Source organism: Corythoichthys intestinalis, chromosome 8 (genome assembly GCF_030265065.1).
Source record: "Corythoichthys intestinalis isolate RoL2023-P3 chromosome 8, ASM3026506v1, whole genome shotgun sequence".
Classification (NCBI taxonomy): Eukaryota; Metazoa; Chordata; class Actinopteri; order Syngnathiformes; family Syngnathidae; genus Corythoichthys; species Corythoichthys intestinalis.
The window spans coordinates 39,956,868-39,974,641 of NC_080402.1; the positions used below are offsets into that span (position 1 = coordinate 39,956,868).

Genomic DNA, 17,774 nt, shown 5'->3' on the forward strand with positions numbered 1-17,774 from the left:
TTGAGAGGACTCACTCAATGAAGCATTTCATAAAGAATTATACTTTGGAGAAAAACATGTCTTATATGTACCTCTTTCGAAAGCTACATAAAATAATTATACACACCAAAATACATTGAACACACACACAAAAAAAAATGTAAATAAGCTTCACCGCTACTTCGCGGATTTCAATTATGGCGGAAGGGGGGGGACATTAACCACGAAAAACGAGGGCTCACTGTACGCGGTCTTCATCACAGTCTTCAGCTTGCTGTGTGATTAAGCATACCCGTGCTTTTTTAATCTGATGGCCTCAGGTACAGTATCAAGATGGAAAAGGTATCTTCTTCGTCCGCCATTGCTCATTTGCATCTGTTGTTTGTTTTGCCAAACAGAGGTGACATATTTCACTTGTTGATGTCTTATAGTTCACATTCATGCAGAAAGGCCTTCACAATGCAGATGTGTAGGATAGGCATCCGATTTTTATACACATACGAATGAGCCCAGGTCGTATTTAAAAAAAAACATAGGAATTGGACCGTTCCGATTCCATTAAAAAAACTATATATATACTGTGTATAAGAACGTAGCCAAACATGCATGCTTTTGGAGACATGTGAGGAACCACAATGAATCTGCAAAAAAAAAAAAATTCATGTACCTTGGCCCTCCTCATCCAGTTCTTTCTGTAGTTGTTGAAGCTCAAATGCTTCACTCAAGTCTCCAGTTTGACACTGCTCCGCTAGCAGCTGGTGGAATGAGTCATGAACACCTTCCTCATCAGCAGGGCTCCTGACACAAAGACAAGAGCACATACCCAAAAACAAAACTTAAGGCAAAGAGATACAAAACTTTATGAAGTTAAATGTCAAAGCAAAAACAACAAAGAGAAGTTGAAGCCTTAGAAAACAGGCCAAATGGAAAAGAATAACCTAGTCATTGTCATCAGTGACCCGAATGGAAAAACTGTTTTAAACAGATATTGTGTCATCTTACAGTACAGTCAAAATCAACAATATAAGCTTCCAGAAAAAAAAAAAACAGATGTAGTTCACATTTGTGCTGTTAGGCCACATTTATAGAGAGAAACTCACTATTTTCAGCCAACAAAAAAAATAATTTATATTTAGTGTCCATTAACCATACAGTTAATAACAAGACATGACAATTATATCATGCAACACCTTAAAATAGTGTCAATCCACATAATTTTTTTTCTAACCATGTTCACCAGGAAAACATTCAGTACTTTAATTTTATTTCTTTATTTTTATGAATAATCTACCTTTATTTTAATTTAAAGTTACAAATAAGTACAAAAATGTAGCTGGTTGAGGTTATTGTCTATCTACGTGGTTGTATGACATTAATTATAGTAGAGCTGAAAGGAATACTCGAGCAACTCGAGTAACTCGAGTTTAAAAACTGAGCCGAGTAATTTTATTCACCTCGAGGAATCGTTTAATTTTGCCAGCTGTAAGCATCAAGTTTTGACCGGACTACTTTTAATGCGGGACAACGCACTGATGTCACGTGCGTAGAGGAAGAAGCAATTAAAAAAATATTTTAAAAAACCTTACTGCAGCCAACAGCCGCTACAAACTACGCCGACGTTGCTAAAAAGTAGCCCGCATGAAGCTACGGTGGTAGCAGGTAAGGTCTGATGCGTCTCATAGATATCACATGTATGTTGAACTAGCCATCTTAAAGCAGTAGACTTCTCAGCGCTAATAAGTAAGATTAACGTTACTGTCACTCGCTCACTTAGCTGTCACTTAGCGTTAGCCCTGCGGAGGGCTAGGTTTCTATTAATTATGACCACTAACGATGCATGGCTAACGTGTCTTATATACAGGCTTTATTTAATCTGTGAAAACATAGCACTGTAGAGTGATGGGGGTGTAAAATAAAAACTTAATAATGCTAACTGTCAATTTTAGCTCCGTAGTCATTGCTGGATAGAACATCGAGTAGCACTCGTCCCTAATCTGCTCCAATACAGCAGGCATCATACTGTAACGTTGACAAAGAGTCACCCGCTTCGTTAGGTTGCAATTATTTATTTTTTGGGAACTTGTAGAACAACCAACACACGACTGCTGTCTGCCGCAGCCGACGCACACGCGCCGGCCAGAACGACAACAACAACAGGAAGGCACGTCTCTCGCTCTCCCGCACCTCCCTCACCCCCGCACGTCACACAGTGCATTCAGGAACGCATGCAAATATCCCCGCCATATTATAACCTGATATGTTACAATACATTTTTTTTTAACACTGCAAAAACTCAAAATCCTATCAGGACTTACAGTTTAGACTAACTTAAAACGTAACTTAAAAATAGCTTGACAAAAATGGAAATTCAATTGAAACACGAGGAAAAAACACCCAAATTTTAAGGGTTGTGTGTTATCAAGCGTAATGACATTTTTAGGTAAGAAATAAGATTTTTTTTTTTTTTTTAATACGATCAATAAGTTTTTTGAGTGAAAGCAGTGTATTTGTTTTTTTTTTTTCCTGGTCACATCTGAGATGCAATTGTTGGCTGTTTTCAACAATGTACATTGACTGAAAATGGTTCAATATTAGATGAAATGTCTTGTTTTCTCATCTATATTTATAATTGCTCTTTACCTAAAAAAAAAAATATATATATATATATATATATATATATATTAGGGCTGTCAAAATTATCGCGTTAGCGCGCGGTAATTAATTTTTTAAATTAATCACGTTAAAATATTTGACGCAATTAACGCACATGTCCCGCTCAGACAGTATTCTGCCTTTTGGTAAGTTTTACAGCAAGTTTTTTTGTGCTGTCTAACAGCGAACTCTTGTGGTCACTTTGCGACATGGTTTATTGCTTTCTTGCCAGTTCAATATGGCTGCACGACGTCTCGGGCTGACGCCTACATTGTAATGTTGTGATTATATGATCCTTGGACAAGATTTGTCCGTAAGTATGGTTGTTGTAAAGAATGTACATATTATGTTAGTAAGCGAAATGTTATATTTTTTGTATGAGACGGTTTTTGTTTATATTTAGTGAACCTGTATAGCGTGCTAAGCTAACGTTGTTGCTAATGCAATGCTTGTATACTTTTTTTTGTAGTTTCACTACGGTCTAAAGAGGACAGTGGTTTGAGGCCATTTTATTAATAAATCAGATGAAAAAGGAAGAAGTCTGATTATTAAGGCGTCCTTCACTAGCTGTCTAGCTTTGGAAAAAGTAGAGTGAGGACAGCATAGACAGATTTAAATGACAGTAGAGTGAAATGCCCACTACAGTCCTTATGTAGGCCTACCGTATGTTGAATGTATACATCCATCTTGTGTCTTATCTTTCCATTCCAACAAATTATTTTACAGAATATATATATAATTTACAGAAAAATATGGCATATTTTATAGATGGTTTGAATTGCGATTAATTACGATTAATTAATTTTTAAGCTGTAATTAACTTGATTAAAAATTTTAATCGTTTGACAGCCCTAATATATGTTTTATCCAATTACTTGATTAATCGATAGAATTTTCAGTCGATTACTCGATTACTAAAATATTTGATAGCTGCAGCACTAACTTATAGCGTTGCAAAAAATGAAACAGGAAACTGTCTAATCAGGGGAAACTAGCGCTTTATGGAAAAAAGGAGGGCTCTAACAAGCTACCCTCGAACACACAAACATGATGTCAAAAGAGCAAAACAGTCCAATCACCTGTGTTGCTGGTTCTCTGCCCAAAAGGCAAAGACAGGTGAGCATAAAACAAACCTAAAGTACATCGCAACACTACACTGTATAAAAAAACAAATGTTAACACTTACTCCAGTCCAGCTTCCATGAGGGGGTGGCCCAGGTCAAAGTTAACATTCCGAGCCATTTTTCTCTTCAGTTGACGTGCGTTTTGCCTTTTTGCTAAATGGTTCACACCCTTACCGCCTCATAAACGTACTCCACTCCCGCCATGGTTCAGACTCTCCTTACCTGCTGAGATGGGCGGAGACACAAAAGAGGAGGCTCTTGAGAACACAACACGTAAAGGAATAAAACCCAGCACACTACTTTGGAATCTGGAAGCACAAGTTGGGACTTGCCCGGTGAACTCATTCAGCTACATGTCAAAATGAGACCTTGAGGTCTATTAAGCTTATGATCATTAAGATTTTGTTTAAGTATTTGTCTCAGTCATACTGTTTATCTAAAAATGTATCTCGTCCACAAATGAGTGCTCGAAATTAACAATTAACAGCCTTATCCTGAGATGTTGGGCTGAGTCTCGGTCACTGGAGTTGCTTTGTACTACAGCACGTGATGAGGACTGAGTCAGTCACTTATAACATGAATAGTCATGAATGAAAGGAGAATGATGTATTGTCAGAATTGCGTGTAAGCGTTCATGACAAATGAATTCAGAATCTCAAGGGATCAAAGTGCAATACTGTCATGTGCTATCTACAAAGTGGTTATCAGTTTAATTCAAATGTAAATCAATGTGCTTTGTAACCCCATAAACAAGTGAAACACATAGAATTGTTATTAATTAATTTAATTAATAATTATTACTATAATTCTTAAAACAAACTTACGGTGCCTAACATTTTTGCTAAAGTATCCAAGAAAATAAAAGACTCATCATTTCAACAAACAAAAACAAAACTGAAAAAAGTTAGTCTAGACTTTAGACGCCTGTCAGACAGGAATTAGTCACAGAAAGGCCAAAAAAAAAAAAAAAAAAAATGACAACAAGTAACCCCAACTATATTGCAACAGAACCACATCCCCAGAATAAACTGATTTCAAACCGTGTGGAAATTGAATAGAATTACAGTGGTATGAACAAGTATCTGAACCTTTTGGAATTTCTCAAATTTCTGCATAAAATCACCATCAAATGTGATCTGATCTTTGTCAAAATCACACAAATGTAAAAACAGTGTCTGCTTTAACTAAAACCAGCCAAACATTTATAGGTTTTTATATTTTAATGAGGATAGCATGCAAACAATGACAGAAGGGGGTAAAAAGTAAGTAAACCCTCTGCCCTAGAGACTTAAAGAGCAATTGAAACCATTTTTTCCCCAAACAATTTAAGTCAAGTGTGTACCTAATCATTGATGAGTGGTTTAAGGCTGCCCTGCACACTATAAAACTCACACCTGGTAAGAATTGTCTTGATGAGAAGCATTGTCTGATGAGCATCATGGGTCAGTCAAGAGAGCTGGTTGATGACCTGCGATCAAGGATTGTTGACTTTTATAAAGCTGGGAAACCATCTCTAAAACTCTGGATGTTCATCAATCGACAGGGAGTAACACACAAAGTCAAGTGTGGAGGAAAAATGGAACAACATCAACACCACACCCCCACCGTGAAGCATGGTGGAGGGAGCATCATGATTTGGGGCCGTTTTGCTGCCTCAGGGCTTGGACAACTTGCAATCATTAATTGAAGAATGAATTCAAATGTTTATCAGGATGTTTTGCAGGAAAAACCTGAGGCCATCTGTCAGACAGTTGAAGTTAAAAAGAGGATGGATGCTGCAGCCAGACAATGATCCAAAACACAGAGGTAAATCAACTTCAGAATGGTTTCAGAAGAACAAAATACACGTTTTGGAATGGCCAAGTCAAAGTACAGACTTGAACCCAATTGCGACTGTGGCATGACCTAAAGACAGCGATTCATACCAGACATCCCAGGAGTCTGACTGAACTACAGCAGTTTTGTAGAGAAGAATGGGCCAAGATTAGTCCTGATGGATGTGCCAGACTGATCTGCAGCTACAGGAAGCGTCTGGTTGAAGTTATTGCTGCCAAGGGGGGAGGCACAAAATATTAAATGTGATTGTTCACTTACTTATTTTCCCCCTTTTGTCATTGTTTGCATACTATCCTCATTAAAATATGAAAACCTATAAAAGTTTTGGTGGTTTTAGTTAAAGCGAACAGTTTTTTTCATCTGTGTGATTTTGACAAAGATCAGATCACATTTGATGGTGATTTTATGCAGACATGTGAGAAATTCCAAAAGGTTCAGATACTTTTCATACCATTGTTAGATACTAACTTCTTGTATTTTCGCGGAAGAATGTCAGGACACCTAAGGAGCACTTTAAATACGAAATTGAGAGAACGTGTATTTACACCATTACAGTGCCCAAAGCACTTTACAGGCTTAATCAACTTCACCCATTCACACATATATATCCATACCACTGTAATACTGCCAAGCACATTGGGAAATATTAGGGTTCAGTGTCTCGCCAAAGAACACATAAACACGAAGCAGTCAGACCTGGGACCAAACCACTGACCCTTGCGTCAATATGACGTGCTCTACCAAATTTGCAGCGAGCAATTCTGAAAGCTGCATGCACAAAAAATTTCCCCACACAAGTAAAAGCAGAAGTTAATAAGAAAATGCAATTTCTAGAGAAATTGTGATGGGAGCTATGCCGTGATAGGTGGTATATTTGGTCACTTCCGATTAATTTTGAGGCTCTCTGACTTTCTGTAGATATTGAGTCAATTCCCGTTTATTTTGGGGGCATTCCAGGGTCACTTCCTATTGAATTTGAGACATTTCAGGGTCACTGTGTTCATATTGGGTCACTTCCTGAAATTTTGGGGGCATTTCAGGGTCACTTCCTTTTCATATTGGGTCACCTCCTGTTGATTTGGGAGCATTTCGGGGTCACTGCCAGTTGGGTTGGAAATCAACTGGAGTGAATGGAGGTTTTTGGTTTTTTGAAATGAATGACGAATAAGGCCATTGGAAATCAATGGGAAATGTTGGCCACTTGAAATGAATGGGTATGTTTTTGGCAAATTTTGGCCGAACCGCATGTTGTTAGCAAAAACTACTGTACATCAAACTTTTTTGCCCCCTTACGTCCTGATTTTTTTTTTTTTTTTAATGTATAAATGATGCAATTTAGACAAAACTTTTCGTACAAGTAGAACCTTGAAATTTTACATTTAAGAAAAAAATGTGTTTTTTTGGCAAATGGTCCAAACGACAGAGCCCATGTCACATGAAAATTCCGGTCATTGTGGTGTATAAACTATGTCAGTGTGTCGAAATGTTTTGGCTTTGCTGCACGCCGAAGAAACGCCATTGCAAAAAATAAAATAAAAAATAAAAATATATTATTATGAATGCTATCGTTTGCATTACATGCAAAGCTACCATCAACTAGTCAACATTAATAAGTGTGAATATGTTCAAGACAATAAAACGGCCTTAATTTTACAACTGTCATAATGATTCAATATGATTGTAATATTTGTGAATGAATGAATCAATAGAAGGGCAATGTACACACCTCATAAATCTCATTTTAATCCATTTAAGTTGTCAAACAAGGTAAACATTATTATACACGCACATTCTTTTTACAAGTGACAAAAATATGCCATCTCACTCACTAAAGTGAGGACAAAAAAGCTTCAATCAGTGCTACTTTTTTCCCCTGAACAGCACAGACAAATAGGAATCAAATGCACAAAATATTTTTTTGGGGCACAGCAAATTATAGCAAAAATACCAAAATCATTTTTTCCTTACCCTGTAGTCAGTTAAATTGGTTTCACAGGTTAATACGTGAGCGCTTTCTTTTCGTTGGTAATGGAAGATTTATCTATCATATCTAGTGCACATGTGTCATAGGGGAGGTTTGCATGTTAGTACTCCTTATACCGATTCTGTTCATAATTTTTATGGACAGAATTTCTAGGCGCAGCCGAAGCGTTGAGGGTGTCCGGTTTGATGGCCTCAGCATTGCATCTCTGCTTTTTGCAGATGATGTGGTGCTTCATCAAGCTGTGACCTCCAAACTCTCACTGGGGCGGTTCGCAGCTGAGTGTGAAGCGGTTGGGATGAAGATCAGCACCTCCAAATCCGAGACCATGGTCCTCAGCCGGAAAAGGGTGGCATGCCCTCTCCAGGTCGGGGATGAGATCCTGCCCCAAGTGGAGGAGTTCAAGTATCTTGGGGTCTTGTTCACGAGTGAGGGTAGGAGGGAGCGGGAGATTGGCAGGCGGATCGGTGCAGCGTCTGCAGTGATGCGAACTCTGCACAGGTCCGTTGTGGTGAAGAAGGAGCTGAGCCAAAAGGCGAAGCTCTCGATTTACTGGTCGATCTACGTTCCTGCCCTCACCTATGGACACGAGCTGTGGGTCGTGACCGAAAGAGCAAAATCCCTGATACAAGCGGCCGAAATGAGTTTCCTCCGCAAGGTGGCCGGGCTCTCCCTTAGGGATAGGGTGAGAAGCCCGGTCATCCAGGAGGGGCTCGGTGTCGAGCCGCTACTCCTCCGCGTTGAGAGGAGCCAGTTGAGGTGGCTCGGGCATCTGGTTCGGATGCCTCCTGGACGCCTCCCTGGAGAGGTGTTCCGGGCATGTCTCACCGGCGGGACACGCTAGAGAGACTATGTCGCTCGGCTGGCCTGGGAACGCCTTGGAATCCCGCCGGAGGAGCTGGCTGAAGTGGCTGGGGAGAGGGAAGTCTGGGCTTCCCTGCTAAAGCTGCTGCGCCCGCAACCCGACCCCGGACTAAGCGGAAGATAATGGATGGATGGATAATCCTTATACTCTTTTAAAGGCCAAGAAAACATATGCCCTGCTACATTACAAACACATGTCAAAGAAACTTCGAACATAAACTCAAATTTTCCCATCAATACAGTATGGAATTTATTTCTAGGTACATTCTTTTCTCATTTGGGGTCCTAAATGTCTGGCCAGTACCAGAAATCCCAGCAATGTCAACAACATTTGTTCAGTTTGTTTCTCTACGGCTACACTATTATAATTCATTTATGTGTGGGGGAAGTACAAACAGCTGGGCATAAAACATCCTCTTCGCCAGCTATCACTACACTGCGACTGTTATCTGCAGTTTTGATGATGGTGTACAAAACGTTGTATAATAAAACAAATACAATTTGTATGGTTTTTAGAGTGCTTTATAAAGCAAAGTTGAATTGAAGCCCTTAGATTCATTGTATTTTCTGTAAAAGAGTAAATATTTTACAACCATTGATACCTTAATATTTCTAGAGTTTATTTCTACTTTAATTATTTCCTATGGGTAGACTTGCTCAGAGTCCTCAACGAATGGTCAGACAAGTGTGATGGAATAAGCTGCAGTCTCCCCTGTATATTCAGTCTAATGGTTACTCGTCTGTGTACTCAATTATACACTCAATAGATGTACGGTGTTGACATCTATTCCTCCATTAATTTTTGACATGATTTATCCTGCTCATCATTTACAGTATGCGTATTCCAGCTGACTTCAGGCTAAGGCAGACTTCACCCTGAATTGGTCTATAGCAGAAGATACAGAGAGGAACAAGCATCCATGAATTCATACCATACCATAACATAACATGCCGGGCTGCATGCAAGTCAGCCGAGTGAGCCATTATACTGCTACAGTACTTGACATAATTGGGGCACAAATGGATGTACATTTAGTTTCTGATTAGCCTGTAAAAATCCATATATATATATATATATTAGGGCTGTCAAAATTATCGCGTTAACGGGCGTTAATTAACTTTTTTAATTAATCACGTTAAAATATTTGACGCAATTAATGCAGATGCCGCTCAGACAAATTTAAATGACGGTACAGTGAAACGCTCACTTGTTAATTGTGTTTTATATATTGAGTTTTGCCGCCCTCTGCTGGCGCTTGGGTGCGACTGATTTTATAGGCTTCAGCACCCATGAGCATTGTGTAAGTCAGTACTTCTCAAATAGTGGGGCGCACCCCCCCAGGGGGGCGCAGAGCGATGCCAGGGGTGGCGCATGTGACCTCGGGGAACATGCTTTTTTTTTCTTTTTTTGCCATACTAGAATAAAGTGTACTTGCGCATCCACTCAGTGGGTGGCAGTGGCGCTCTCATTTTCAAAGTGCGCGCAGTATTTTTGAAGTAAGCAAGAGCACACAGATGAGAGATATGAAGAGCTGTGCGCCGTTTTCGAAAGCCGTTTTCCGGCCGGACTCATGCAGCGACCCACTGTCTTCTCCGGTTCTCACGTGTCCGCCCGAGACATGCCATTTTCGGCTCGGGATCGTCACGACGACCGCCCTATGGTTCTCCATCGGCCGCCGAGAATGCGTTTTTTTCAGGCCGTTTGCCTTTTGGCTTTGACATTTAATACAGTGGTAGGTAAGGAAAGACCACTGTTTACTGTGTCTAAAAATGATTATAGCGGACAGCCGGAAGCCAAATCAATTAAGACGCCACTTTAAGACATTAGACCCCAATCTAATTGATAAGCCGCTTGGTTGTTTTTCAGCGAAAACGTGCCGAATATTGCCAATAATCGTCCCGCTTTGTCAGTGTTATATAAGTAAACCAGTGAGCACTGTTAGCATGCTCAGTGGAAAATACTATTGCAAACTGGAGGTGATACTGTGAGCAGCGAGCAGCAAAAATAAAAACTGTCCTTTTGTCCAAAGACACTCCCCCCTCCCCCCTTCTATTCAGTTTTGTTTTTTCGGTCAATTTTTTTGGCATATTGTCCTCATGAGTTAATGTTTCTAATAAATTTGAATTTGTTATTATTTACTGATTTTATTTTTCAGTATCAAATGTTAAAAATGTACCTTGAGTGTATTTTTACAGTTTGGATGTGACTTTTTTTTTTTTTTTTTAATTCAGGCAAATTGATGCACGTTAAGTCTTTTCTGTTACAAACAAAACAATGTTGATAAAGTTATACTTTATAAGTTGATCTCTGTTATTTTCTGTAATAGAAAAAAAATGACAATGTGAGGCAGAGGCGTACTTATAATAGTAATATTATAGACAAATGATACTATTTACAGTGGCGGCAGAGTTTGGGGGGGGCGCGAAACATTTACGTCTTCCTTGGGGGGGGCGTAACAGAAAATAATTGAGAAGCACTGGTGTAAGTAATTATTGACATCAACAATGGCGGGCTACTAGTTTATGATTGAAAATTTTACACATTTCATTAAAACGAAAACATTAAGAGGGGTTTTAATATAAAATTTCTATAAATTGTACTAACATTTTTCTTTTAAGAACTACAAGTCTTTCTATCCATGGATCGCTTTAACAGAATGTTAATAATGTTAATGCCATCTTGTTGATTTACTGTTATAATAAACAAATACAGTCCTTATGTACCGTATGTTGAATGTATATATCCACCTTGTGTCTTATCTTTCCATTCCAAAAATAATTTACAGAAAAATATGGCATATTTTATAGATGGTTTGAATTGCGATCAATTGCGATTAATTACATTTAATTAATTTTTAAGCTGTAATTAACTCGATTAAAAAAATTAATCGTTTGACAGCCCTAATATATATATATATATATATATACATACAGTGGGGAGAACAAGTATTTGATACACTGCCAATGGGAATGTATCAAATACTTGTTCTCCCCACTGTATATATATGTGTATATATCACTGTCCAAAAATTACAGTACCGTATTTTTCAGACCATAAGTTGCACCTGAGTATAAGTTGCACCAGCCCAAAAATGCGCAATGAAGAGAAGTTGCACTGGAGTATATGTCGCATTTTTGGGGGAAATTTACTTGATAAAATCCGACCCATAGAACAGATATGTCATCTTGAAAGGCAATTTAAAATAAAAATACAACAACATGCTGAATAAGTATACAGTATGATAATGTTACATGATGCATGAACAACGAAATGCAAACGTGGCCGGTATGTTAACGTAACATAGTTATTAAGAGTTATTCAGATCACTATAGCATCAAGAACATGCTAACAAGTTTACCAAACCATCTGTGTCACTCCAAAACACCAAAATAACATGTGAAATTATATAATAATGTGTTAATAATGTCACATATAAGTCCCTCCAGAGTATAAATCGCACCCCCAGCCAAACTAAAAAAAAAAAACTTATACTTATAGTCCGAAAAATACAGTAATTGCATTTCAATTCAAAGCGGTAAAAAAAACTATAATAACTGGGCAAAAGTAAAAAAAAAAGTTAGAGTAGCATTTTAGGATTTTTTTTCCTGAACAGCCCAACGTTTTAATAGTTAAAAGAACACAATAAAAAGAATAGCACAGAGCACATTGTGTTTCTTGCGGAAGCTAACCGGGAAAAATGGTTAGATGATTCAGACCCCCAAAACGTCAAGTTACATTAGCAAAAATTATGTGAGTGAATTATGTCAAGACAAGAACATCACAATGCATATACGGTACTTGCACAAACCTACATTTTTGATTAAGGTATCTTTTTAAGATGAAAGGTGGTTATTTAATCGAATATCTTTATTTCGGTAGCGGAGAGCTGTGCATCATTTTAGCAAGTGTACTGGAAAATTATGCAACGACAAATGTTTCATATATTTGAAACATAGCCTGCAATTAAAATGCTATAACTATTTTAACTAATTTATTCTTCTGTGATTAATAAACTGTAAGTTATGTGTAGGCATTTTGATTTGAAGATTTGATTTATTTATCTAAAAAAGTTCTAAACACGTTACTGTACTGTACTGTTTACAGGACTACCTCTTTTTCTGGGAGTGTTGTGGAGTATAAAACATACTTTATATAGTTTTGTGTCTTTTGGCAGTGCCATTCTATCTTGGATTACTTTGTTAATTTTTAGCTCCTAAAAAAATATATATTTTAAATTTAAAATCAGATTCCCCTGAAAAATGGAATGATCCGCCTGATTGGATCGGGGACATCCCTACTTCTAATATATGTAAGCACGAGCTGATACTCTGCGTCTGGATATTATTCACCTTAAAGGATTATAGTATAGTTTAATGAAACAATTGTTTTGTGCCCCGCAAAAATGAAAAGTTTTCAGTGGATATGAATTATTAACGTTTTTCTGTTGAAATGGCATACGAACAAGAACAAATCGGTGCAGTTCAGAAGTGCTTCGAAAACAAACTAGGCAAATAAATGGCACAAAAATGTCATTTTGCCGTGATCAATTCAATTCCCTGTTTCCAAGCTACAACTTGGAGCGGCCATGGCACAGTTGGTAACTCGAGTTGTCGTGGGACCGAAGGGTCAGCGGTTCGATTCCCGGCTACAGCTGCCCACTAACGAGGTACCCTTGGGCAAGGCAGTGAGTCATAATTTGCAGTGCCTTGCATGGCAGCAGCCCCATTGGAGTTTGTGTGTGAAAGGGTAAATGTGTGCTAATGTAAAGCGCTTTGGGCATTGTAGCAATGTAGATAAATGCACTATATAAGTACTCTCCATTTACCATTTGCTCCTCATCTTTAAATGGTGTTAATTTCATAGAAATTAAAATGAGTGATTTGGGGAAATAAACATAATTGTGTGGGGATGTGGAGTTCCTGCCCTGTGTCCATTACAAACCAAGAAATGTGTGCAAGACAGACATTTTGACTTATGCAACGAGTTTCTGATAACCTATTATATACATATATAACATATTCCATTCGCTATGTGTGGGCAATGTGCGACTTGATTGAATGTCTCCTTCAAGTGGAAATGTCTTTATAGGGCTCACTTTTCTTTTCAGAATGGGTTGTTTGACAAAAGGTAGCCACTTGCCTAAACAAAACGTTAGTGCTGTTGACGTGAAATAGAATGTCCCTCGGCTTCACAGAACGAGGGCTGCGTTAGAAGAGATTCATTTTACTGAGATAACCTGTGGGGAAAAGTTACGCCACCTTCATAAAGTTAGCATATTTCTCATGGACAGAACTGGAACAGAATAGTGTGGGGGTGACATAGCAACTAAACAAAGCCTCTTGGGGGTGGAGGCTGCTCTACTGCCAAAAACAATACTGTAGTCTGGACAACTGAAGTTAGGATAGAGACAAAGCTGATAGCCACAATGTTCAAAGTGGCGTGCGAGCTGATTAAATCAAAACAGGAAAAAGGAGTGGTGTCACATCTGTCATAGTAGAGAAGAATGGGATATCAAATTCCCAAAAGGATATCAAATTCCCAAAGGGTTAGATAAAAAATCAGATTAAAGGAATCCTTGCAATCCTAAGTAAAATCCTAATAAAGGAATCCTTGCAAATGGAAGCAGCTAGAAGGGAAACTGTTTTAAGTCAACCCTTTATAGAGCACTCATTCAATTCACTGGCTGCCATTGACGGCATTAGACGTCCAATACATTTTGACTGGGAGGGATGGCAGGACGTCAAGCGGCTTTAATGACACTAAAAGATTCACAGCCACTCCCAGTAAATTCTTAAATAAAATGATTTTTAAAATAAAATAAAACAACTTTTTAAAAATTAAAAAATAAACAAATAAATAACTGTAGAGCCAAAAACAATAACTGTAGAGCCTTACTGTTCTTACCTTAACAAAGCAATTATTTACAAAGGTAGGTATGAGGTAGAAGAAATGAGGGCAGAACAATTTTGCAGAACAGTGTGCAATGCTGCACCAAATTCAGGCATGCGGTTAATCCTTTTTACAAAGTGGGTCTTCCCGCCTTCAACTAGACCCAAGGGGGCAAAACTATAGGTTCAGTCTTAACTTGATCGGAAGTGGAAAGCCCACAATGCAGGAACATGGAAAGCACAAATACGCTTGGAACCTTTCTTTAACAAAGCATCTGTCCATTGTTCACCAGAAGACACAACTCATTCACCCGGCTCGATTTTGTTTCAAGCGCCTGCATTGTTTCCTCCTTGCTGAACAAGCTGGCTTCTTTGAGTGACAAGAGAACAAAAATAATAGCTACATTACCAGCCTTTTGTCGTGAATTCATCAGCTGTCAATCTGGAATGTCATTCGTTGCCCCGGGCAGCTACTTCGTCACATATTTTGTTTTAAAATGTCGCTAAAAATTTCGTCGTGACGACGTAATATATCTGCTTTTCATTCGTCTGAATATTTGACAGTGTGATATACAATTAAAGAAGACAACCATATGCACTCACCAAATTGGAAACTTTTGAAACTTGCTGAGTCTCAGCGAGTGACCAGTCAAAACAATCCGCACTGGAAACTACAAGGCTCGGGGAAACCATTAAGCTTAAATGGGTGTGTTAAATGACGTGGGAGAAAATGCAATTGAGCAAACAAAAGGTAAGCCATATTTTCATCTAAACGTCATGCAACCTGTTTATGGCCATTTTACTCCGGCAAATACTGAAATATCTGTTTACCGACATGATCATTTGATTGATTAGTAAGTAAACCAACCGCACCCCCCAGGCATTTCTTACAGTGGTTGCGCCTGATTCGTAACAGTTGCTCAGATGTTTGCCAAGATTGTTAAGAATCAGCAGTTAAAGAGCAATTGTTTTGTACAACCTAGAAAGCATAGAAACTGTCTGAGAATGGGTCTAGGTGTTGAAAATTCTCATGTGCAGGGGTGAAAGTGGCTAGAATTTGTTGCCGGAACTCCCCGACGTGAAGGTCGCCACATAGCCAGAAATTTTATTTATTTATTTATTTATTTATTTATTTATTTTCTATCTATCTATCTATCTATCTATCTATCTATCTATCTATCTATCTATCTATCTATCTATCTATCTATCTATCTATCTATCTATCTATCTATCTATCTATCTATCTATCTATCTATCTATCTATCTATCTATCTATCTATCTATCTATCTATCTATCTATCTATCTATCTATCTATCTATCTATCTATCTATCTACTGAAATGCAAAGAAAACTGTTTTGGCACAGTTAGCACAGTTATTACTAAAAAACATGCAAAAACTGATTTTCATTCAAAATTGTTTTTTTTCAATGATTTGCAAAATAAAACAAAAACAGCTATAACCCCAACTTCCATCTCCTAATTTTTATTTTCCCTCGTTTCCTCATATACTAAATGCCAAATCTCAGTTTTAACTACTTAAGAACATAGGATGTATATTAAGATTGAAGATGATGTAAAAATGTACTTTTTGTTGTGTTTTTTATACATAAAGATATAAGTAACATACATTCAGAAAAAATATGTACAAATGACTTATATTATGCAGAGTTAAATGGAATATATTTTGAAGATCGCACAAACATTGACTTTTTTAAATCATAAGGAAATGAATAAGTAACCTAACATAAATGAACAAATGTAAGTCCAAAGTGCACATAGTGAAATAGATGTCGATTCTAAATTTAGTAACTGTAGTTTGCAAAATTACTTAATCAGTACTTGCAATTAGTAGAAATAGGTAGGACTTGTACACCTGTATATTATAATCATTTCACATTTATTTATTTACTTATTTAGCCATTAATCACATGTCTCAAAAGGCTTTATAGGCTTGTAGTTGGTTAATTACGAATTCCACTGAGCTGAACCGTGCAAAAAGAAAGGAAAGCCCCCAAAACAGGGAAAATAGAAAGCCTTATTGGTAAAACTTTTTTTCCCAAAAGACATTTTGAAACCTCCGTGAGGTTAGCCCCCTAGAGGACGCACATTTATATAAAAAACGATGTCAATCGTTTGTGCTACTTTTGTGCTTGTTTGTGGTGTACAAAGTTTTCTTTTGTGCTGCTATCGTTTTTAAAATTTACAATTCCTTTATGGGTCAATCTGAGGTCAACCAGCCCGCCATTTAGTTAAAAACAGCTGAAAATGGTGTCAATTGTTCAAGCTTGGTTTGTGCTGTAAAAAGTTTCGTTGTGCTGCTATCGTTTTGAGACACAGTGATCCCTTCTTTTTCACAGTTAATGGGGACCCGAACCCGCCGCGATAAGTGAGAAAAACACGAAGTGGCACCCCCCCCCCAAAAAAAGTGTGTTTAATGTATTTATTCAGATTAGGCATTGAAAAGAGATACATATAAGACATTTATTTTCACTTTTTTCCCAAAGTATAATTTTAAAAAATGTATATATATTTTAATAAATGTTTTTAAGCACTTCAAATGTAATAATTATGATAAGTTTTAAAAATGTTACCAAATTATTTTTTTAAACAAGAATAAAGTAGTAGAAAAATCCCTGGCTTTATTAAATGTTTCATTGGGTGAGTCCACTCAAATCTGCTGAGGCTGCTCACTTACACACAATGAGTTGCCACAATAACTGTCTAACAAGTTTAACAATGATTGACACGTGCGGCGCTATGAAGCGTCGGCTGACAAGCACCTGTGGCAAGATCAAATGCGCGATGGACTGAGGGGGCAAAGTTTGAAGCACGAAGTAGCGAGGGATCAATGTATTCAGATATTAATTTCGAGTGGTGATGTCACGCAGCCCCCCATTTGCTGCAAAATGGACCCGAAATGGTGCCATTCGTTTATGCTACGTTTGTGCTGTAAAATTTTTTGTTGTGCCACTATTGTTTTATAGATATTAAGATATTAATTTCGAGTGATTACGTCAATCGCAGCCCCTCCGTTGCAACTGATGGAGCGTACCGACTCTTTCAATAGCAGTCCATTTTGCAGTAAATGGGTGGCTGCGAGTCACGTCATCACTCGAAATTATTATCTCAAGCCCCCATATTGCAAAAGGGACCCGAAGAGGTGCCATTTGTCTATTGTCTTTGCTATGTTTGCGCTAGTTGTTGGGACACCCCTCTGATATCAAGAGAGTTGATATGCTCCGCCAGCCGAATACGGAAAAGCTGTGAGTGATGTTATCACTCGAAATTAATATCTCAATATCTCAAAAACGATAGCAACAAAAAAAATTTACAGCACAAACGGAACATAAACGATTGACAGTTTTTAGCCATTTTTAACCAAAATGTGGAGCTGGTTGACCTAAGACTGACCTATAAAAGAATTGTTAATATCTCAAAACATGAGCA

At 37.9% G+C, this 17,774-nt stretch overlaps 1 protein-coding gene across 4 annotated transcripts in view; it reads right to left on the minus strand.

The window, feature by feature from the left end:
• tmc6b (transmembrane channel-like 6b) overlaps positions 1 to 15,003 on the minus strand; it is a 33,024-nt gene extending 18,021 nt beyond the window's left edge. Inside the window, exons 1-3 of one of the 4 annotated variants that reach the window (XM_057844767.1) lie at positions 14,929 to 15,003; positions 3,818 to 3,980; positions 647 to 777 (exon numbers count right to left, since the gene is read on the minus strand). In XM_057844767.1, the coding sequence (XP_057700750.1) occupies positions 647 to 777; positions 3,818 to 3,873 (187 nt within the window). In that variant the 5' untranslated portion in view covers positions 3,874 to 3,980; positions 14,929 to 15,003. Of the gene's footprint in view, positions 1 to 646; positions 778 to 3,817; positions 3,981 to 14,734; positions 14,902 to 14,928 lie in introns of those variants that run through there. The other 3 variants (XM_057844768.1, XM_057844769.1, XM_057844766.1) reach the window with 3 other exon arrangements.
• Between the last annotated feature and the right edge of the window lie 2,771 nt (positions 15,004 to 17,774).